Source organism: Podarcis gaigeae (genome assembly GCF_964106915.1).
Source record: "Podarcis gaigeae genome assembly, chromosome: 9".
Taxonomy (NCBI): domain Eukaryota; kingdom Metazoa; phylum Chordata; class Lepidosauria; order Squamata; family Lacertidae; genus Podarcis; species Podarcis gaigeae.
This window is the reverse complement of record NC_139685.1, coordinates 22,473,240-22,498,135: the sequence shown is the minus strand read 5'-3', so window position 1 is coordinate 22,498,135 and position 24,896 is coordinate 22,473,240. Positions and strand designations below refer to the sequence as shown.

At 38.6% G+C, this 24,896-nt stretch overlaps 1 protein-coding gene across 12 annotated transcripts in view; it reads right to left on the bottom strand.

Annotated features, from left to right (window-relative positions):
• The window catches only part of ATP8A1 (ATPase phospholipid transporting 8A1), a 78,817-nt gene that overhangs the window by 28,975 nt on the left and 24,946 nt on the right, over positions 1-24,896 (bottom strand). For 5 of the 12 annotated variants that reach the window (XM_083754857.1, XM_083754860.1, XM_083754854.1 and 2 more), the window contains 14 exons: positions 20,054-20,123; positions 18,103-18,230; positions 16,274-16,385; positions 15,341-15,506; positions 14,566-14,693; positions 12,028-12,105; positions 10,977-11,065; positions 8,142-8,186; positions 6,954-7,026; positions 5,375-5,480; positions 3,772-3,854; positions 3,591-3,640; positions 2,682-2,751; positions 352-436 (listed from right to left, as the gene is read on the bottom strand). In XM_083754857.1, the coding sequence (XP_083610983.1) occupies positions 352-436; positions 2,682-2,751; positions 3,591-3,640; positions 3,772-3,854; positions 5,375-5,480; positions 6,954-7,026; positions 8,142-8,186; positions 10,977-11,065; positions 12,028-12,105; positions 14,566-14,693; positions 15,341-15,506; positions 16,274-16,385; positions 18,103-18,230; positions 20,054-20,123 (1,283 nt within the window). Of the gene's footprint in view, positions 1-351; positions 437-2,681; positions 2,752-3,590; positions 3,641-3,771; positions 3,855-5,374; positions 5,481-6,953; positions 7,027-8,141; positions 8,187-10,976; positions 11,066-12,027; positions 12,106-14,565; positions 14,694-15,340; positions 15,507-16,273; positions 16,386-18,102; positions 18,231-20,053; positions 21,050-21,653; positions 22,781-24,896 lie in introns of those variants that run through there. The other 7 variants (XM_083754859.1, XM_083754855.1, XM_083754856.1 and 4 more) reach the window with 4 other exon arrangements.

Below are 24,896 nucleotides of genomic sequence, written 5' to 3'. Positions count from 1 at the left end.
TGACGTGTGTGAACGGACCAACATGAGCATAATACCCACAGACAGACCTTTCACATTCCCTCATATTATCTCAAACACTATGCTTCTCTTTGAGATCATTTCACACATTCATCTACCAAACTAATGTAATCAAAGGCAGAGAAATCAACGGAAGAGGAATCAAGTTATGTACATGCGCAAAGGCATCTCTCAGTCACGATGAAAAAGGAAGAACCACTATACTACATTGCACTAACTTTAATGAAGAAAGTGAGGGCTCTTTTACAATAACCACCAATTGTTACAAAATCATAGTATTGTTATTACATTAATGGTTTTATACATAACCAACTAATATGCAAATAATAATACCTTCTGTAGCAAACAGCTCTAAATGTTTCAGGGTAATTTCCTTGTATCTTGAATTTTCAGCCAGGCGATCATAAATTACTGTGTCCTATAATGGCACAAAACAAATTGAAGCAAGATTTCTTTTACAAAGCAATGGGGGGGGGATTAAAAGAGGAAATGCATTTCTATAATAACTACAGTCCGACTGTAAATAAACATACTGTTATTAATTTATTTATGCAGAATATTCGTGTAACGCTTTTCAGCAAAAAGTCACACAGAAATGTTTTTTAAGGTTATGACTGAAAAATGGATTTTTGATCCCTGTTACTCAACAAATTCTATAGCAGTTTTATTTGCACCAGTGCAATACAGCCAATATTCACAGCCTTTACTGTAGTATGTGGGTCAGTTGCACATTTGATATGTAACTGATTTATGGGATCTGTACTGCAAATGTTTGGTGCTTATGTCACTGCGGGATTGTCCCAGGCTATATACTTCCTTATTAAATAGGTACAGTCTACAGGACTCTTTAACCCACAGTAGTGCCTCTAATTGACATACACCCTAAACCAGTGTTTCCCAACCTTGTGCCTCCAGATGTTTTTGGCCTACAACTCCCATCATCCCTGACCACTGGTCTTGCTAGCTAGGGATGATGGGAGTTGTAGGCCAAAAACATCTGGAGGCACAAGGTTGGGAAACACTGCCCTAAACCTGCCATTTAGCTGTCATTTATGCCATTTGCCTTCCCTTTATCACCCATTCTTCTCATATATCCGATGATTTATCCAACTGGTCTGATATATCATCAGTACACAATAATGCATTTCTTTTTAAAGTGGTGGTTGACAGACAAGCAAATCCTAGCCGTAACAGTGCAGGATAGGCAAAAGAACCAGACCAAACCAAACTAAAAAGCTTAAGATGCCAGAAAAGGGGAAGAACCAGACCATGCAAAGCACATGTGTAATTCAACCTTAGCGTACAAACATAACCTGAGCATCCTGTAAAACACAGATAATACACACTATCCCCATTATGATAGCATGGATCAATATATTGTGGGACTACAACTCCCATCAGCCCAGCTAGAGCATGGCCAAAGGTTGGGGATGATGGGAGTTGTGGTCCAATAGGCCAAAAGTTTCCCAGTCCTGCTTTAGGTGTTTATGTGTGCTCACTGCTGCTGAAGTCTAAAGCTCGGAGCACATAGGAAACTAGGAAACAGGATGAAGACTTAGAAGGGCTTGGGCCAAGGTAGAAAGACAGATGGAGAGATAAAGGAATAGGGAGGCAACAATATACTACTTTTAAAAATCTTTAAAAACACAGGCTCTACAAAATGGGGAATGTACTAGAATAAGTAAAATACAGTAGCAGGATGATGAGGGTAGATAACACCAGGACCAAGAGCGAGGGAACTAACAGCACTGACATGGAGGAGAAGCATTTAAACCACAGTCACCAAGACAGGACCAAAGGAAAACAGAGACAATGACTAATGCCACAAAATAACAGAAAATTGAAACAATAAAACATAATTATGCACACTACACTACAGTGGTACCTCGGGTTACACACGCTTCGGGTTACATATGCTTCAGGTTACAGACTCTACTAACTCAGAAATAGTACCTCGGGTTGAGAACTTTGCTTCAGGATGAGAACAGAAATCGTGCCGTGGCGGCACGGGAGCAGCAGGAGACCCCATTAGCTAAAGTGGTGCTTCAGGTTAAGAACAGTTTCAGGTTACTGTTACACTGTTAAGAACAGACCTCCGGAACGAATTAAGTACTTAACCCGAGGTACCATTGTATTCAGGCGTGAGCTACAGAAGACAAGACTGAGAGTGTACCCAGCACCTGCTTCATGCAAAGACAGGAATGAATGAATGATTCAGAACCATTCTCAGTGTTCCTGCCTCCATCCACGAGGGGAAGCTCATCCCAATTGAGAACATCTTACACGCATGTGAGTATGGGATTGACTTATTGTAATTCAGGTTTTCAGTGAGAAATCAAGTTCATAGTGCTGATTGAAATGTAGGCCCCATGGGCTACCATCTCAGTGTTGCTGGAATGCACTAGGGATGCTGGGATGTAGTCTCTAAACCTGTATTATGATATCTGTTGTTCAAAGGAATTATCTTCCCCACTTAATGTCACCTGCCATGTATTAATAATACAAATAACCACCACTGTAAATGCGGGGACGTCTTTCCACTCCATAAAACGGCAATCTCTATTGGGCCTATGTCTAACATAACACTTCACAGCCAATCCTTGATAGCAAATAGTGCAAAGAAATGGAAAATGAGAACAACAACAACATTGCCAACAACTTACAGCCCCTTTGCAGTAAAGTCTTAATTTTCCTGTAGGCGTGCGGACAATCACAGACATTCTTTTCCTAGAACTGAATGAAAGACATGTTCCATTTCAAACAGGTTTTAAGCAACTTAGTGGGGTGTGATAGACTTATACAATAAACATATATAAGATGGAGCATAAGCATTGATTCCACATATCTTGAAATGAGAAAATGTTTACCGGAGAGAGAAAATAAATATCCTCTAAAATATGAAGCCTACCCCCTCCCTGCCCTACAAATGTTTGCAAAATATTCCATCTATGAAACAATGTAAGTTTTGATAAAATAAGAGTGGTCTTTTCACACATAGGTTTTCTATTTTAAAAAATGAAGGGCAGAACTCCCCCCGTTCAACATTAAAAGACATGGGCCAATGGTATAATTTATTTATAAATTATGTACTATAAGCAACACTGGGAAGGGTGAGTAACTAAAAAGATTAAATATAATGCTGTTTTAAATTTTTGTTGTTGGAATGAGAAAATTAGCAATATGAGGTGTTAAGGGTTATTTAATAATTAATAAATGATAAATAGGATGGACTTTACAGCTGTACTATTTCTGTGGACAATGAATTGCATACTTTCATATTTTTTTCTTTTAATTTCTTTGTGCTTTTATCAGTCTCTTTAAAAATCTTATTTTGTACTTTATTGCTATATTACACACTCTCTCTCACACACACATTGTCCTACTCTAGTTTTCTAGAGTTATTTTGTTATGCTTATGCTTAAAAGCCCAAATGTAGGACGTTTCATGAATTAAATTACGCTTTGAATGTCCATTTTCTCAAACTTTTCCTTTTCAAAAAGAGCCTTCCTTTACCTAAGAAAAAACTGTTTCTTAAATACTAAACAAGAAAAAATTCACAGGTGTTTAATTACCTTGTAAATTCTAGCACATTTAGCATTTCATATCTTTCTTCCTGTCCAAGCTAGGGGGGGGAAATGAAACCATGATTAATTCAGTCTTTTAAAAATGTTTTCCAAAAGTTTTTTTTCTGTATTAATAAAACTACAGTATTAGCAACAACAGTCAAATCTTTACTATTTTAGATGTACTTACAGATTCTATAATCACAGAGTCTGGTGTTCTTCCAGTGAAAACAAAATGGAGGTGCTTGGCTGCTCTAACCAATGCTCCTTCATCTGTAACAAACCATTCCCTGTTATTTGACTAGCAAATTGATAAAAGTGAAAACACTGAAATCTCGATTTTTATATACTCTGCAGTTCATGTCTTAAATATTGGGAAGAAAAATTACACATTTAAAGTTTCCTGGTGTATTTACTCTTTAATGTGTGTGATTAATGTTCCTGGTAAAGCCTTTCAGCCTCTTCCTACCTCTGTTACTCAGTTTCCCCTTTGTCTTCTGTATATGAAAGAAATTCCTTATCTGGCATCTCTAAACTAGCTTATTTCAGTTCTAAACTGAAAGTGAGTCAACGGCTTTTAAATCAAAGGCTGTTCCAGCAAGTAAGTATGTTTCCTGCACATGAAGCACTGCTTAGGAAGTGATCCATACTTTTAACCTTGTGTTCACATCCCCCACAAGAACAGAGCATACATATGGTGAAATGCTGTTGGCAGTCTCTGTTCAAGGCAGATTCTCTCTCTCATATACATATATAGAGAAACTGTTTTGTGAATTTGCTGTTGGTGGCATAGAGTGGGTTGCCAGGGTCCGGGGTAAAGAAAACATTGCACTCCCTAACACAGGGGTCAGCAACCATTTTCAGCCATGGGCCTGTCCACCGTCCCTGAGACTTTGTGGGGGGCCGGACTATATTTTTTGGGAGGAAATGAACGATTTCCTATGCCCCATAAATAACCCAGAGATGCATTTTAAATAAAAGCACACATTCTACTCATGTAAAAACACCAGGCAGGCCCCACAAATAACCCAGGAATGCATTTTAAATAAAGTGAAACTTTCTACTCATGTAAAAACTCGCTGATTCCTGGACCGTCCATGGGTCGGATTGAGAAGGCGAGTGGGCCGCATCTGACCCCCGGGCCTTAGGCTGCCTACCTCTGCCCTAACCGGTGCCTCCATGTAGCACTCCTGCTGTGGGAAGGAGCTGAGGAGCAGCGGTGTCATATTTGTGGGTGCCACCACTGCTACTGGTTGCGCTGTCTGCTCGCTTCCCCTGTTGGTGGGGGATGCCGCACGGCTGAGAGATGCAAGAGCCCATCCTCTCCCAGCTACTGTATGGCGGGCTGCTCAGGTGAGGCAGGCGGGCAGGATGGGGAGCACCTGCAGCCGGGGAAGCCCAAAAAACTAATTTTTTGTGCCCTTACACTATGCTTCTGCTTGCAGTTGTACGAACTTTACACAATCAAGTTGTAATTAGCAGTGTTTCTTTTCTGGGGGTATTCAAGGGTAAGCAGTACCGGACCTTTTCCTAGAAGAAAAACACTGGTATTAAGTACCTAAGAAAATCCTTTATTCTAGTGATTTACCAGGTGAGTCCCCACTATGATCTTACGTGTTTACAACAGAAATGCATTATGATCAATAGAGGAGCGTAACCTGCTCATTAATAATATGCTGACTTTATGTCACTTTTTTAAAAAATGTCCCTGGTAAAGCCTTTCTTTGGGGGATCAACTTAGTCAATCTGCTCAACAAGGGTATAACGTTCTTCACAGGTTTCAATGACCTTACCTGGAGAAGCTGCTTGATAAATGATCTTATCATCCTCTCTTTCTGGAACTGCTGTATGACACACTGCCATCATAGTTAGAAACTCACAAATTATAGGTGCAGTTGGCTAAAACAGACACACATAAAACAATACAAATGAATTATGCCTCATTCCAAAATTTAAAGCTATAAGCATATAATAATAGTTCAAACCGTTGCTGTGGAGAGTATATTATTTTTTTATCAGACTCAAGACTTGTTTTATTTTCAGTCAACTACAAGGAGACATGGGAAGGTATTAGTGGGACACAGACTTGTCTTAAACAGTGTATTGTCTTAAACAGTATATTCTCAGGGCATATGGTATATTTCTGCTATTCAAGGAAAACAGAGTCAAGCAAGCTAATACAGGGGACTAGTGCTCCCAAGATGCACCAGTTAAAGGATTCCTACTGGAATAATTATAACAGATTGAATGTGAACATAAATTGAATTTAACATAATAAACCCCTAAGCAGGCTTAAATCTAAGAAAGACAAGGAATAGGAAAGGGACACAAATGAAAGGAAAGGGAAAAGATAAGGCAAGTTCAGGGTTTAAGAACTTGATAGAAGAGATACTTTAAAATACAGTGGTGCCCCGCAAGACGAACGCCTCGCAAGACGAAAAACCCGCTAGACGAAAGGGTTTTTCTGTTTTGGAGGCGCTTCGCAAAACGAATTTCCCTATGGGGTTGCTTCACAAGACGAAAAAATCTTGCGTCCCCCAGCGGTTTTTTTTTGCTTTTTTTGCCCTTTTCCTAAGCCGCTAAGCCGCTTATCAGCTGTTCCGCTGATAAGCCGCTTAACAGCTGATCGCTGGAAGCCGCTTGACAGCTCTAGCACTAATCCGCTAAGCTGTCAATGGGCTTGCTTCGCAAGACGAAAAAACCGCTAGACGAAGAGAATCGCGGAACGGATTAATTTCGTCTAGCGAGGCACCACTGTACTATTTAAATATCTAAAGGGAAGATGTCTGGATGTGCAAGGAGTTAAATAAAAGTGGACAGCAAGAGAGAAAGGATCAAGGTAATGAAACAGAAGGGTCAAAATACACTTTGTGTTGGTCACCTGTTTTGTCTTTAAGTTCAAGACACTTTTTCACAAAGAGACAGTGTAATGGAGCCCCTGAACCTGCTACATGTGTGGGTGGGTGGGGGGGGGGAATATCCTGCTGGAGTGAATGAGAACTTTCCTCCATGAAAATAACAGGCAGGCATGGGAGCCTAAACCTGATTGTATGGGTAGATGGGCACCTAAAGCCGTGAAGGGAATAGGTTTTTGTAGTAGAAAAGGCTACCCCTCTGATCACTGGTTCTTTGCTCCAAACCACATCCTCCTCTTACAAAAGTGGCCATCAGCGTTTTACACACATTTACTTGGAACTTTTAGTTAGACCCTTATGTAAGTAAATCTTATTTAATTCGATGTGGCTTTATTGAAAGTACATGTGCAGATGACTGGAATACGAATTAAGTTTCCTGTTTGTGATATGCTCCTTTTGCTTTGTTGAATTTCCGTTTTTTCTTCATAAAAACGTAGTATTTATTTCTATATCTTACATGTTTGTTTTGGAGGTTTTCCAGTAATGATGAATCGCTGAACATTTTTTCATCTCCAGGTTGTGAGCCTTGCCTAAAAGAAATAAAAGAAAAATGAAAGCATACAAACATTTAATTTATCTCTTAATAATACACATCCTAGGACCACACGCTATAGAGCAGACACAGGGCTTGATTACACTGTGTTAGTATCAACTAATATAGTATTAACTAATTCAGGAATGCAATCTGTATTTATTAAGGCATCCTGAAATTTTAATTACTCTTCGTTTGAGTGATTGTTTGTGTAGTTCAGCTAACTTCAACAAAAGAAATGCCCATATGAGGGTTCCAGATAGGATCTTGATATACAAATACACATAATAAACAAATTACAACTTTGCTAGTTTACCCATGCATATTAATAACTTGGCAACTACAACATCAAATCATGACTTGCATGTGTAAGTTGCAAAGCAACTTCTGCTATAACCAGGTTTTCTATCAGGCAAGAATTTCACTTTGTTGGGCTATGGCATTTATGAATGTTTTGCTAACAAGGGAACTCTAAGCTCAGGGTATTTATGTGTTTAGAAATTTAACAAGTTTGGAGAAAAATATACATTTTACTGTGTAACCAATACTTGTGTGACCAGCAAAGCTTCCAGTGCCTATATCCTCAACAGGGAGATACCTGTGGCATTCAAACTTTGACATTGCATTAAGAGGTACTCTCCTTCAGAGTCAGGAATTGTGCCACTTATGTACACTATCAATTTCACTATGTGGCTGGGGGAGTCCAGCCAGATGGGCGAGGTATAAATAATAAATTATTATTAAATTATTATTATGTAATTTAAAAAGTTGTTCTATAGTTAATAATAAAGATACACATTCATATTCATCCTCCAGGTGACCCATTTATTGATTGTGATTTGCTTCTACAAAGCTTATGTGGAGGTTAGGATTGGAAGTTATTACATCTAGTCTTTATTGAGCATTTATTCTGATTCCCCCCCCCCCAAGAGGTTAAATGACAATGAGCATTCATCATGCAGTGCTTGTGGTGTGTATCTGTCTGTCTGTCTGTCTGTCTGTCTGTCTGTCTGTCTGTCTATCTATCTATCTATCTCATGATTAATCATTCCTTCATTCTACACTTTTCACCCAAGCAAAAACAACCAACGCTAGAAGAAGGTTAGTGCTTACCACTCGTCTGTAGCATAGCCATAATCCTCTGATTCAGGAGAATGGCTGTGTGGAAAGAAAGGAGGTAAAGAAATAGGAAATAGCTCTGAAAGGCATCAAGTTCAGGTGGCACATAAAGGAGAATTTAATGAAAAGGAAATGAAAATAAAATGAACACAGAAAACAAAAAGGATTGTGATATGAAACACACTGTGGAAGTCTGCTGAGATCTAGTTAGTTCCATTAACAAAGTTTAATATGCCAGGTAAGGTATGATGTCTTAAGGTGTGAAGATGCTGTAGGGCAGGGTGGGGAATATGCAGGCCTGCAGGCCAAATGAGGACCCTCCAGGCTTCTCTATGTGGCCCTCAGAATTCCCAGGCTGTACCCCTCACTGGCCAAACTTCATATTCTGAATGTCTTTTCTGGGTTGAAATGTATCCTGGAACTCTGATAATGCCTCTTGCTTGCTGGCATGGAGGACAGATATTTGTGCACGTGTAGAAATAAGCCTATGCATGACACCAGAAATAAATTTACATTTACTGTTCCACTCAGTGTTGCCCCTGAGCCTGCCCACTGCTGGCATGTGGCCCTCAGATGGCTGTCCAGAAGAAAAAGTGGCCCTTCAACTGGAAATGATCCCCAACCCCTGCTGTAGGGAGTGTGGAAGATGAGAGGATTCTTTCAATCAAACCTGTCCACCCTTTCCCCTGCAGGCCTAAAAGCATTTGCTTAACCAAAATATACAGCTAATTGAAATAACTTAGCTCCAATAGCGTTTTTCATTTCACTCAGTTATTCAGTAATCAATTGCAATTATATACAGTGGTACCTTGGTTTTCCAACAGCTTAGTTCACGAACAACTTGGAACCTGAAGGCTGCAAAACTGGAAGCAGGTGTTCCGGTTTTCAAACTTTTTTTCGGAAGCTGAATGTGCTCTGTTTTGCGTCCCCGTGTTTCCTCTTGCACTGCTAATTTGCATCCCCCCGTTGTAATTCAAGCCTTCTGTTTCTGATTGAAGTGTTCGGAGGTGATATTTTGGAGCTTATATTTGGTGCTTTTGTTTTTGCTATTTATTTTGTGTTTTTTGTTTTGAGGCTTTTTCAGTTAATTTGTTTTTGTGACTGTATGGAACCCAGTGCAGCCACTGATTGATAGATTGATTGCGTGACTGCGGAAATGGATAAAAGCCCCCCATCCAAACAATGACTATTGTCAGGGAACTGACATCGGAGCCGAGTGGAGCGCCAAGGCTCCCTAATGATGCCAGAGAGGGAAGCAGCAAGGAGAGAGAGAGAACTTCCACTGGGGAAGAAAACCAAGGTGACACCAGGAAGAAAGGAGGGGCTGAGAGTACTTTGGAGGGGAGGCTCCGAGACTCTTCCAGTGAGGAAAGTGCAGGACCACCCCTGGGCACACCCACTCTGCGCAGAAGGCTTCCGCACAGAGAAGCGAGGAGGAGATTATCTGTTAAGGAATTCTTATGTTGGAGGAAGTTTAGGAAACGCCCACTGACGGATTCTGCCAGTGATTGAGACAGTCGCGTTTTTAGGGCTGTCAAACCGGGAAAAGGTCCAGCTACGTAGCCAGCTTGGAGCAGTTTGGAATTTACGCACAAGCAACCCCAGTTCCCCTCTACAACTATCATCAGTGCAGGTAAGTAAAAGTTTTAATTTTAATTTTTATCTACAATACTGTTTTATTTATTTTATAGTACAGTACATTGTTTATTGCTTTCATTTTATGGATTAATAGTCTCGTAAGATAGTAAAACTGATGTTAAATTGCTGTTTTAGGGGTTATTTCTAAAGTCTGCAATGGATTAATCTGTTTTGCATTACTTTTTATGGGAAAGTGCACCTTGGTTTTGGAATGCTTTTGGTTTGGAACAGACTTCCGGAATGGATTACGTTTGAGAACCAAGGTACCACTGTACTCAACTCATCAAGACAGAAATATCTGTGTATTCCAGCTATAGCAGTCATTGGAGATGGAGTGGCTTGTCCTATGCCATCTAACTCTCCAACTTTGTATCCTTATGTAACCAAAATGGTTTGGAAAACAACAACAACAAAGAAATATTTAGGGAAGAAAAGAAACTCCTGAGGGACACAAACACATGAAATAGTTCAATGAGGAAGGATCATGTTCAGGAGACACGGATGAGGGGAGAGAGCAGAATAAATAGAAGACAAGGGGCTGATGAGAAGAAATGGAAGAAAATATATTGGAAGAGAGCATCGTTTGCGGGCTGGCTTGAACCCGAAATAAGAGCATTCAACATTGCAACATTTCACTGCAGATCTCAATGGCCAGGTTTCCTAAATTGAAAATATTCCACTTTGCTTGAAAAGCCTAAAGGTACTTCCATAAGAAGCATCAAGGACCTACACAGTCCTCAATTATGCAACAACAATTCATTTTAGCAGTTAAATAGGAAATATTTTAAAATCAAAAGACCCTTTTTATTTTACTTTTCTGAACTAGGACTTCTAAAGATACTTATTAGTCTTATGGTTACTATGAGGTGTCTTAACCCAACGGCTCAAAGTCTCAATTATAATTTCTGCATAGGTATAATATGTATATATGAAACATCCAGATGTCTGTTCATGTGCTATAAAGTGAAGGTATTATTAAATTGCTTAAGAACCAGTAAAATATTGCTGAAATCATAGTAATTCATAGGTTTCTGGCCTTTTTAATTGCATTTTGCTTTTAACTGCTAAAGATATATTCCAATTTGAATTGATGTTTTAAATTCTGACTTGATTGAAACCCCAAATAATAAAAACTATTTTCACTAAAGCAGCAAAGAGTACAAATGCAACTATATTTATGGAAAAACTTACCCATAAGCGATTCCTGCAATAGTACACTTCTTAAACTGCATTACGTTGCATGTCAGGGTGCCAGTTTTGTCAGAAAATATGTATTTGACCTAAACAAATGATAAGGCTGATTAAGACTTCTCATTAAACCTACATTCCTATTATTAATGTCTCAACTGTTAAAAACTCTTCATGTTTTAACATGCTGTATAAATAATAAATGTTGAAAATGCTAAACCACCTTAGCAAAAAGAAGTATTACTGGCTGGTTTGGATGGAATGTTTGTCATTTGTTCCTCTAATCACTGTGTCCCCTCAGAACTCCTGTTTCAACTCCAATGCTACCAGTTGTTCAGTATGGATGTAACTTTCTGCAGCAGCCTACATGCCTACAAGCTCAGACTACCCAATGGATTTCCAGTCATATGTGATAGAAAACACATAACTCTCCTTTTAATCCAGCTCTGTTCTACAACAATAGATTGCTGGGTTTTTGTGTGGAATTCGCACTTCACTAAATATCTATTGACATAACGGTTGAAAAAGCCCTACCCTCTATCAAGAGAGTTCTCCATTCTCTTAGGAGGGCATAGAGACGTCTAATCAGGACAGGGATGGGGTGAAGTGTCTCTTTTGGGCCACGCCTTCAGATGAAGTGTCTCTAATCTTTAGGACTAGGGCAAATATTGGTACTGCTTTACCAACATTGGGGTGGTGTTGGGGAGACACAACTCTTGACCCTGGTTTTTGCCATGTGATATATTTATTTTTAGGACCCACCTTATGTTTGTAATTGTAAGTAGTTTTAAACTGTTTTTAACGTTGTGTTTTAATGGTTGTAACCTGCCCTGGGACTTTAAGAGTGAAAGGTGGGTAATCATTATTATTAATAATAAATATAGGTGATGTAAGAAACCAGAGGAATGTTTCAGGGTGTTTCAAAGCAAAATATAGCAAAAAAATTCTAAGGAAAAATATTGAAATCTAGGAACCTATTAATTTTTCATGGAAACTTTTAATAACCAATTTCCATGAATTTCAAAACCATTAAGTGTTAGGAGGGACAACATACCTGCCCAAGTTCTTCATTGAGATTGGATGTGCGAGCCATGGCAGAAGTGTCTGTAGGTTCATAGTGCATGTCAATATCCTATCAAAAGGAAAAGGCAACATTTAAAAAGCTGATAACCCACCATTTCATGTTGTTACATGAAAATAATGTTTCTTGTTGTCAGTGTGACGTATTTCATGTAGATACAGTTATCCAGAATTCCGTATGTATGCTGATCTCATTTAGCAAAAAAAATCTACTGGATATGCATAAGAAATGGAGTAGCCAACAGTTGCAGGGGGAAAGTCAGGCTGGCTAAAGCTCAGAATGAGCTCAGGCTTGCAAGAGAGGTTAATAATAATGAAAGTTTCTTCAGCTATGTCCGAAGTAAGAGAAAGAACAAGCAAGTGGTAGGTCCTCTGCATGGAGAACATGGAGAAATGCTATTGGGTGACCAAGAAAAGGCGGAACTACTCAACACCTACTTTGTCTCTGTCGTCACCCAAAAGGAAAGTGATGTCCACCCTGATAACAGAATGATGTAAGGAGGGAGCTGCAGCCCAAGATAGGAAAAGAGGTAGTAAGGGAACACTTTAAATGAATTCAAATCTCCAGGGCCTGATGAGCTGCATCCAAGGGTACTAAAGGAGCTTGAGGATGTAATTTCAGAGCCTTTCTCTATTATCTTTAAGAATTCTTGGAGGACAGGTGAGGTCCCGACAGACTGGAGGAGGCCAAATGTCCCCATCTTCAAAAAGGGGGGAAAGGAAGACCCAGGTAACTAGGACCTAGAACATATAATTCCTAGAACCTAGAACATATAATTCAACAGTTGGTCTGTAAGCATTTAGAAAAGTATGCTTTGATTACTAAGGTTTCTCAAAACCTTGGGTTTCTCAAAAATAAGTCATGCCAGACCAATCTGATTTCTTTTTTTGATGGAATTACAAACTTGGTGGATCAGAAAAATGCTGTGGACATAGTGTATATTGTTCAGTAAGGCTTTTGACAAAGTCCCCCATGATATTCTTGCGAGGAAGCTGGTAAAATGTGGGTTGAATGAGATAACTGTTAAGTGGATTTGTAGCTGGTTGACTGACCAACCCAAAGAGTACTCATCAATGGTTCCTCGTAATCCTGGAAAAAAGTGACAAGTCAGGTGCCGCAGGGTTTTGTCCTGGGCCCGTTGTTGTTTAATGTCTTTATAAATGACTTGGATGAAGGAATTGAGGGCATGCTCATCAAATTTGCAGATGACACCAAACTGGGAGGAGTAGTTAATGCCACAGAAGACAGAATCAGAATTCAAAATGACTTAATGGATTGGAGAACTGGGTGCAAGCTAACAAAATGAATTAAATAGGCACAAATGTAAGGTTCTGCACTTAGGCAGGAAGAACCAGATGCACAAATATAGGGTGCCCCCCCCCTGATTTGCCAGTAATACATGTGAAAAGGATCCATGGGTCTTGGTGGACCACAAGCTTAACATGGAGCTGGGTATGTTTAGCCCAGAAAAGAGAATGAGAGGTGATATGATAACCACCTTCAAATATCTTAAGGGCTGTCACATGGAGGAGGGAGCATGCTTGTTTTCTCCTGCCCTGGAGGGTAGGACTCGAACCAACGGTTTCAAGATGCAAGAAAGGAGTCCCCGAGTGTCAAAGTTAGCTCTCTGGATCCCTTGTTAATTTCCCCCCTTCAAATGACATACTGTCTTGCCCAATTAAAAACTGCTTTGAAACTCCATTCTGTTTAGAAAGGCAAATCCAAACACCCTTGGGCATGTGGAAGTAGCTGCATGTTTATTTGGATCTAAATCTTATTGTAGATGCAGTATACTGCATAGTGTTATTCACTTATCAGCTGTGCTCAGCATGTAAGGGCTGTTCATCTCCCACACTGCATATAGCAAACGAAGGAGGAAGTGGAACTGCCCCTGCTGGCCCCACCCCTGACATCATCATGTTCCCAGGTAGGCCACCAAACTTTGTGGGTTTAGTTGAATGCTGGCATATAGCTCTTACCAAGATACCACTCAATGAACAAATGTTGGGGCCAGGGACAAGTTGAGGGCACAGTTTTCCTTCCACACGTTCAGTATATGTGTGGAGGAGTTATCTGAATGCCATTACTATTGCACTTGTTTCTGAAGTTTCTATGGGCAAAATAAAATCTCACAGGTGGACCCTGGGGCAGCATGTGCTTCCTTTGCACAAAATGCACAATCTGGCCTCAGATTCCATATTAGTATGGTGTATCAGGTGGTACTAGGACTATGCAAGTTCCTTTAGGCTGCAAACTCAGAAAACTGATTCACAATGCTGGGTTGAAAGGGATTTCAACAATCCATAGAATTTAAAGCCTATGAAATTATATATGAAAAGGTGCATGATGTTGCAAACTTTAAATTTTATAAAAAACATTTAATCTTGTAATTAAGTTTGCATTACTTTAATAAAGCCTCCCTTTCATAGCAAAGGGAAGACATATATAACATTTATTATTGAAAGCACTTATCAAAGCTCTGCAAATAGCACAAAAATTGCTTGTATTTACCCAGTTTATGAAATATGCTTGAATAAATTTAACCACTTCTAGTGTAACTAACAGGCTAATTGGAATGAGATTGTTGAAAAGAATGATAAAGGTCAGGAAATTCAGTCCAAAATTATTAGCGCCACCATCTGTTTAAAAAGAAAGAAAGAAAGATAATAAGAATATGTTTATAGTTTAGGAAATTAACAGCAGTAATGCCAAAAGTTCATTTCTCAGGTGGCATTTTGAAAGTTTAAGGTTTGAAAAGAAAAAAAATGATAAACCAAGTTCAACCTGTGGTATCTATAGTCCCAACAAAATCATCCCTGTTATATTCTCTGGGAGGAAATCAGCTCAGGGGTAAAGGGGAAGAGACACATTGCCTCAGACACCCACATGGCTGCCCAGCAATATTCCCTAAGGTTAGTGTGACAAACAAGGTTGCACCTGGAAGTATTCTCTGGGTCTTCCCTCCAACAGCAAATAGCTTGGGGACACACCTTTCACAAGGACCATGGCATGAGTGTAAAGGAATAAAGCTTCTCCTCCATACCTGCTGCTTTTTAACCCGAAAGAAAGCAGATACATGAAATGTAATCAGACATTTCCCATATCATAATTTGGTCCTGAACAAAACTTTTCTCTTGTTAATTTCTAGCAGTGAGTGCAAGTATATTTTATATACACATTTTGATGTAAAAACCCTTATTCTATATGAACAAAACTGTACCTTAACGATATAACACATTTACCTTATTTTATGAACACAAGCTAATTTAACTATCACTGTACTCACAGTTTAAACTGATATACCAGTCCCGCTCCTCATGTTTTTTATTCCATATAGCTGAACCAATGGAACAAACCAAAGACATTGCAATGAGAATGCAGAACAGAAACAGAATTTGAATATTTGTAATTCTTTCAACGTTGGATAGTTTAAGAGGAGGGCTTGTTGAGTTCTGTGGATGGAATAAAAAGAGTTCATAAATATGAGAAGACATATGCATGTGATTTCCCCCCACTAGATAGTATTGGAAATCAAAGACAATCATATGTGTTGCCCATCCCATAAGTGTGATTACCAGTTTTTACACCATGAAACAACATTTTGCCTAGGCCCTATACAGTACTTTCTAATGAAGGCATACAAGAACAGGAAAGCATTTTTTTGCTATGACACACATGAAATTAACCATTAATTTATAACTAGCAAATCAAGAACTCCTTTCACATGTTTTAATTAATGCAATTACCGTATTTTTCCGTCTATGAGACGCCCCCATGTATAAGATGCCCCCTATTTTTCGGGACTCCAATTTAAGAAAATGGGGGGAGGAGATCTATCCATGTATAAGACACACCCAAATTTTGGACATTATTTTTAAAGGAAAAAACCCTAGGCTTATACACAGAAAAATACGGTGTATTTTCCAAATAGGATTGGTGACCAACACTATAAAGTCTACAACATTAGCTTGTACCACAGTTCTACATATACAACTCCTGTGATTTGTGATGGATTGGTCTTTAGTTTACTGAGCTTCAACAGCACTGCACTATAGGCAGTAATTACATTTTAGGTATAACCCTATGCTACAGGACCATGGTCCTTGCTACTTGTGTTTAGCTTTCTCATAAATGTACAGTTTGAAATTGGTACAGGTAGTACCCATGAATTAGAATATCCAAACCAAAAATAAATATTATTCATAAGTATAAGACAAACCTGCATGAGTTTGGTATCGTGCCCTGTATAGACAACTATACCATGAACCCATTGTGTATTTCTTAGCTGAGCTCCACGCAGAAGAATTTGATCAGGACCCAGTGGAACAGTGCTAAAAATAATAAAATAAACATTGACTTAGGTTGAGTTTTAAGTAAAATACCCACTTGGGGAAATACCAACTAATGTCTATTTTATTTCAATTTCTGACATTATCAACCTGAGACATCACAATATAGTAATGGAAAAATAAGGAGTTAGAAATAAATTGTATGTTCCTTCTCCATTGGTTTGAAAAAGCATTCTATGCTGGAGAACGCTTAGAAGAAAAGTGTAAAAAGAAAAAGGCAATACACTTCAAGGAATCCACATCTAAGTAACATGGAATTTTATACTGGGTTTACTTCTATTATTGGATCATCTTGATTTGAACAATCTATATTTAATGGGGTGGGGAAGTGTGGGCTGCTAGTTGGATGAAGAGAACATTATGCGGATGACACACACACACACACACACACACACACACACACACAACAGGCACAAGCAGCTTCATATCCACACTAAACTCTTAGGAGCACAAAGTTGCAGTCTAACTTCCACTGCAAGGTAAAACCATCTTCAAGTTCTCCAAAAAACCTACACAATGCAAACCTCTCCAAGCAGAGATCTGCTGCCCTGCTGGAAGATGCTATGTAAATAACTCTAATGAACATAAGGCAGCCTGCTAGCCAAGAAAAAGATCACATTGAGTACTCTAAGGGTACTAGCTTGGACCATTTTATCCAACATTCTCTCTCGTGGCAACTTTCACATCCTAGTTTTTCTAAATGGTTTAGAGGTTTTATTATGATCAAGCAGCATATAAATGCTGTGAAATAGAAAAGAGCTGATAAGGTAAAAGAAGATGCTCTTCACAGGTGAGACAAGGAAAAGAAGCTGGAAAAGGAATCTGCCTAGCATACAGTTTCTCAAAATGTGTCTCAGCCTCTCCTAGAATCACTTATTTATTTATTTTTAAAAAGTTTGAAACAAAGCACTGAGTTCTGCAGAAAACATCCTTCTCTGTCTCAGGTAGGAAGATAATCTGCAAGGCTGGTGGGTAGCTTATAGCCAGCAAGAAGTAACGTTTTCAGCCCTGCTTTCCCAGCCCTGAAGGTGGAGCCTAAATGAGTTAAGAGAGCTCCTTTGGCTAAAGTGTATAAAGGGGAACCAGAATATTTAATTTACTTCAAAGGGTTTGTAATTCAGCTGCATATGATAAGCAGCTTGTTCTCCATGAAAGCACAGAGCCTTGTGAAGACTCATACCTCTTCTATGTATTCATAAAGTATATATAACTTAACACTTGATGTTTGCTTATTATCTGTAAAAAAATTCACTTATAATAATAATAATAATTTATTATTTATACCCCCGCCCATCTGGCTGAGTTTCCCCAGCCACTCTGGGCGGCTCCTAATCGAGTGTTAAAAACAATACAGCATTAAATATTTAAAACTTCCCTAAACAGGGCTGCCTTCAGATGTCTTTTAAAAATAGGATAGCTGCTTATTTCCTTGACACCTGATGGGAGGGCGTTCCACAGGGCGGGCACTACTATCAAGAAGGCCCTCTGCCTGGTTCCCTGTAATCTCACTTCTCGCAATGAGGGAACCGCCAGAAGGCCCTCGGCACTGGATCTCAGTGGCTGGGCTGAATGATGGGGGCGGTATATCATTTATATTCTTATATCATTTATATTCTTATATCATTTATACATTTATATCATTTATATTCTCTACAGGTTTTTAATGGCATGATGAAAAGATACTTAGATGGTTACATACCCATGCGCATCTAATCTGATATTTCCCACAAAGTCATAAAGATGTCTGTTAGGACTTTCACATTCAATTCTTCCTGAAAGTCTCATCAAGCTGTCAATGTCCTTGATATCCGATGTCAATGGCAAACCCTGAATCAACAAATTTTTATGGAACACTATAACCAAATCAATACAGAAAACATTGAACACAGCAATATTTGCTTTCTTAGTCTGGGGCAATGTCCTATATCAACACAGAACAACTGTACTGTCCTACTCACTTGTTTTAGCAGCATGACTAGAGAATGCATGAAGAGCTATATTTGCTGTTACAGCTAATGAAGAAAAACAACGGCTTGTCTTTGTTCCTCCAAACCAGGATTACAAATCAGCTTCAAAATACTGTTTGAAAACCAGAGATCTTTGATATCTTACAATCTTTGATATAACAAGAACCTATGCTTTGCTGCAAACAAAAAAGGAAGTTACCGTGGATGCACAGAGTTCATTCCTATAGCATTAATCCAGCATTTGACAGAACAGATGGTTTCCAATCTTATTTTTACTGATGAAGTCCTCTTGAAATATTAAAATTTAAGTTGCCAGCTATGAAATTTGTGGCTAAATTGTGCCCGAATAATCTGAACATTGTTACCTTGAATATTTCTTACAGTTTTCAGTAATTTGGCTCAAATGAAACTGTTTTTGGTTTAACAGCGAGTTCTTTAGAGAGCACACAGAGTTAAATTCTATTAATACAACGTATTAATGTATTCAGTAATATATGTTACTGAACCAGAGTTGCTCACACTACTATGTTTTCCTACTTGCATTCTGAAAAAATCTGTCACAAGTGCCTATCTAAATATTCACAAATATTAGATACAAGCCTGAGACAATAAGATTCGTTAGGCGAACACCAAAACATTCCTAATTAAACAGTGACAGTAACTATGGTAGCTTTCTGGCAACCTTTCTTCATGCTTTTTGAAAAACATGTCATCAGCATCAGGTTCCCCGGAAATGCTAACCCTCAATCTGGAGATGTAACAAGTTATTTATTTCTCAGAGTACAGTGGTACCTCGGGTTACATATGCTTCAGGTTACAGACTCCGCTAACCCAGAAATAATGCTCCAGGTTAAGAACTTTGCTTCAGGATGAGAACAGAAATCGTGCTCTGGCGGCGCAGCAGCAGTGGGAGGCCCCATTAGCTAAAGTGGTGCTTCAGCTTAAGAACAGTTTCAGGTTAAGTATGGACCTCCGGAACGAATTAAGTACTTAACCCAAGGTACCACTGTATATGTGTATGCGTGTGTGCCCTGGAGTTACAATTGCTGGTTTGTGTGACTGTTACTCCTTCTCACACTGATTACTAACAGTGAGTGACACAAATATTGCCGTAAAAGACTTCTGTTTGCAGGTGTTCTGCTCACCTGCAAAAGCACCAGGGCAGCTGGCAAGAGCTCACACCCCAAAGCTTCCAAAGACGCAAACTTTATATTGAAACCCAACTTCTACTTAACACACATTTATGTGTTAACCTTTCATTACTAAAATATTAGCAAGTTACAACCCAATTTGCAAAGGAGTGGTATGGTTTAAAATATGGGATTGAAAGTAACAATCCCTTTACCACACTGTCAACAGCTGGTGGATAAACTATAAGCGTCTTATAGCTGGGGGTACATGTGCTGTTCCACAATACAATTTTCCCAGTCCCAGTTTTTGCGGCGTAGATAATTGGAGGGTGGTACTGAAATCTGTCCCCCTGTTTTGCTCAAATGGAGACAACAAGAACACTTGATACCCAAACATTTGGCATTATGCAGTCCAGAAGAATTGTATGCAGACCTCTGGTCCTGAATGGCAGTTCGTTCATATATCTTATCTCCCATTCACTATCCATTAGTGACGACAGAAGCAATACTTTATGGCAACATAAACATTTTTAATTGATGGACATCAACTTACCTGTCGTATTTTTAGATTGGTTTCGCCATCTAAATTTGATGTTTCAATGTAGCACATAGCTTGTGGTTCACTTAGAGGGGGGAAAAGATTCATTTTTGTGAGTTGATCACTTTAAAAGTTATATCCATTCTTTAGTATGTTATTTTCAAATTATATTTATAATCAGCCATTCACATTTGTAGAATATGATTATCAAAGTATGAGCTTTGATACTAATCTATATATAGTAAGCCACACAAAGTTGATCAGTGATCATACTGCCTTATACTTTAAGTAGAGAAAATATTCCAGATCTTAAGAGATTCTTAGAAAAATATTAAGCAAAGAATGCTAGCCAAATAAACATATTTGACACCATGCTAATACTACAATCTGCAGAATCACATACCACAAAACAATAAAGCACTCTGCAGAGATAGCCAAACTTTTGCACTTTGAATTTATGCAACATGAAGCACATATGGAAAAAAACCTGACAGAAGCAGAACCATTATTCCAGATGCACTGCCTATCCTATGCTTTCAATGTATGCTGAAGACCTTTCAGTTCCCCAAAGCATTTCCTGACTATTGGGTGTATATTGCTGGTAACTGTGGAAATTGTATTTTATTTTGTTTCCAATTTACTATTATATTTACTATTATTGTATAAATTTACTATATAGCACACCACTTTGCAATTCCTAAATGATAAGCGGTTTAGAAGTCTTTTAAAATCAACCAGTTAATAAAGAAATATTCTTATTAATCTGATTCTGAAAGACAAGCTTCAAACGGCTTGGGGACCAATTACTTGAATGAACCTATACTAGCCTGGCCATATCTTAAGCTGCTCCAATGGGGCTTTTCTCTATGCCTCATCATTAAAGGAAGTGAATTATATGGTGACACCGAAGAGGGTCTTTTGTGGAATATCCTCTTTAGCAGTGTGATTGGTGCCAACCTTTAGTTGAATTACAAAATGTTTCCACACCACATTTCTCAATTTGATATTGAGCTATTGTAGCCTTATGAGGCTTTGCCCTCGGGTGGGAAAAATATTGCGCCTGGGAAAGGGAAGTGGGAGTCAACAGACACTCAAGGAATAGTTTCGGAGAAAAGGCTTTTATTTCTACCATCCATGAACTGGTAGAAGGAGCAAGTGTGATAAGTCACAAAAAGCATGCACCAAATTCACAGTCATGTGCACAAGCATATATACCCATTCCAGATCCCTCCCCCTTTCTCCTCCCACAGGAGTCCCTCTGAGCATGAACAGAAAGCTGTCTTGGGACTATTGGGACTCTTGGCACCCTTCCCAGGAAAGGGGTTTCAGAGTGTTCAGATATGTTTCAATCTCTTGTTCTGGCATAGTTCCCGGACAGAAAGTAAGTTGCAATGTGGTTCTTTAGCAAGGCCAGAAGGCATCAGAAAGGCCTGAGAAACAATGGACTGTGTTCCCTACCTTTGTTACAATCTTTTTAGTTACAGCAAGCAAAATGTTTCTGATGCTTAGCTGCTGAGAAAATGATTTTGAAAAGCTCTGAGAAGCTTTGAGTCTGCTTTGGTGGGGGGTGACTTCGGGCCTAGGTGAGGTCACCTGTCCTCACCTCCCTTCTCACTATCTTCTGGCCTTCTTTTCTTTAAGTGTAAATGACTGAATACTGATTAGAATTTAGACTATTCCACTATACTAATTAGTTGATACATATTTACATTCTGCCGTACTTCATGTGTTTTTATAAATACAAAGTAAGGCTGTAATCCTATTCACAGAGTAAGTCCCATGGATGTCAGTGGGCTTACTTCTGAGTTAACATGCATAACATGGGGCTGCATATTTTGTATGGACTTTGAAAATAAACAAGGCAGGACAAACATTAAAAAGAAAGGACACATGCTCCACTAGAGACATCAGATTGGATTTTGATTAGTGAAATCAAAATAAGATGCAATCACAGCACAAAGACTTTCAAAAGCTGAAGTATACCAAGTATCGTGCAATATTTCTACAAAGAAAAATATGACTATTTGCTAACTGCATGCAGTACAAAATGTGCAACATTTACGTTTGTATTGAGGGTCCACTATAAAAGCTCAAGTACAATAATTGCTAATTTTTGAGTGTTATATAAAATTACTGAAAGCAGGTTCTTTAGAATATAAATATGGACATTAGTTAAAACTTTAAAAAGAATGTATTTAATGATGTAAAGATTTAACTAATTTCAATACAGGCAGCTGCACATTGAACCATTTCAAAGAAACAGTTTCTTTTATAATATAGCATTATTAAGTATGGTGTAATTACACACGTAACAGGAAGGCAAGAAAAGCAAATTCTGGATGTTCAAATATGCTTGCATTTGTGTTTGTTACTGCAATCCTATGCATGTTAACTCAGAAGTATGACCCACTTATTCAAATGGGGTATATACCACAGTAAACATGGAAAGGGTTGCAGTCTTAATAGTCTTTAAGAACTCAAGCTAAAATAGTCCTTTTACTTAAGCCCAGGTAAACCTCTCTTGCTCTCCTATTTCATACGAATGCTGCATTATTTCTAGAATTCAATTTCTGTACACAATTAATATGTAAATGGTTGATGGCAGAAACACTGCTTTGGCCTAAGAGGACCCACATACACATTTGTTCTGAAACTGGTTCATTCTAACCTTGAAGACAGACTGATGAGATCAGCTGGGAGGTGTTCCCCATTGGTGACTTTCACTATTTCCCCTACTGCAACCTACATATCCCAATTTAAAATTTTAAAAATGATTATAACACAACAAGTAAAGGGCAGGAAATCAAACGGACAAAAGACAAAAAGAGACAAAAAGTTGGAAATTACTATACAAAGTATGTTAATAAATGCTTGATGGCTTTTTTTTCAAAATCTATTTTAATAGGATCCAGGAAAATATGGTAATGATATAGACATATCAGAATTAAAATATTATTTAATAAATATATATATTTAGGTACAAACTCTTAAGGGAAAAACAACAACCCTTAGAATAGTTAAAATGTAAGCATCTGGTTATTTAAGATATGCAGTGGCAAACTCATGATACTGTAGCTCTGAGAATTATATTATGGGGAAAGGCTATGGATGCTTCTGGAGTAACTTCTGGAGGATTCCTCCATTACTACTGGAATCCATGGTTCTCCAAGGTTCCCAGAAAAGTATTCCCACATTTTCTCAAGAAATTAAAATGAACACTAAATGTAAAAATAAAAACTCCCGCTTGATCTCTCCTAAGAATTGATTTTATATTGAAATTAACACCTTCTTTTAGCAATGGAATAGGACATGAGGAGAATAATTATAATAATAATGTTGCCAAAATTCTGGGCATCGGCTTTTTAAAAATGAGCAGGATTCATGTTCAATTAAAGCAAACACGCTTCCAGTTTAGAATGGTGCCTGAAGTAGTTATTTCCTCTGCAGCTTTTTTCTTTAAAAATATCCATTAAGAAACAAAACATAAAGCAATTCTTCTATTGCATGAGATGTGGGATGGGTACCAGAAGAACCTCTTCTCTATTTATTGGGCTAGTTGGCAAGGCCAATCAATAAAAGCTATCTCCTAATACAAGCATCAAATGGAAGAATGGTGGAACAATGACTGTCCACTTATTAAAGGATAGTAAATCCAAAATTGGTTGTCTGCTAGGCACAGTCCGGCACCAGAATTGATTAAAAAATAATAATTAAAAACAACAATAAACTGAAACCAGATTAAAACACATGACAGCTTCTATATATCTGGATAGGCTTGGCTAAACAAAAGTGTTTTTAGTGTATAATACAGTGAAGCTAAGGGACACGGGTGGCGCTGTGGGTTAAACCGCAGAGCCTAGGACTTGCCAATCAGAAGGTCAGCGGTTCGAATCCCTGCAACAGGGTGAGCTCCCATCGCTCGGTCCCTGCTCCTGCCAACCTAACAGTTTGAAAGCACGTCAAAGTGCAAGTAGATAAATAGGTACCGCTTCAGCGGGAAGGTAAAAGGCGTTTCCGTGTGCGGCTCTGGTTTGCCAGAAGCGGCTTAGTCATGCTGGCCACATGACCCGGAAGCTGTACGCCGGCTCCCTCGGCCAGTAAAGTGAGATGAGCGCCACAACCCCAGAGTCAGCCACAACTGGATCTAATGGTCAGGGGTCCCTTTATCTTTACCTTTTACAGTGAAGCTGCCTGCCTGATGCCAGTAGTCAGGGAGTTCCAAAGTAAGGGTGGCTGTCTGAGTCTAGACTTTTCTCATCACTTTCCCTCATACTAGAATTACTGGGAGAGGAAAAAATCCAGCAAATGGATGTTCTCACTTCTATCCTGCCAGTGAGAACACAGCAGGGCTCTGGATGAGGCCTTTGATTCCTTTGCCCCGCACCTTAGAACTGCAGCCCCAAAACACTGAGACTTGTATTGAAAAAAGAACGGCCATTAAGACAGTAAGCCGAGCAAATATGGTAATATATATACTGGCCTTACAAGCCAATTCATACTGCAAAGTATAAATAATAGATGCCTCATTTTAACAAAAACAACAACAAAAAACAAGTAAACATTATGACAGATTGTTCACTTAACATCTTTAAAAATCTTCTTTTAAGGTTATTAAAAGTTCATATAATGATATGGTATAATAGATTTTGAAAAAAGTGCATCCTCTAAATATTTGATCTGGACTTGTAAATAAAGTTTTTCAAGGAAATAAAGATAAACAACCTCCATGATTAAATCTTTCAAATATTAAATGTAATATTTGGCATGCTGATGTTATGAAGAAACTGGATGTTTTTCATGTGTGAAAACAATCACCTCAGAATACCCCCAATGGCATGCTTTCTGGTCTTCTAAATAA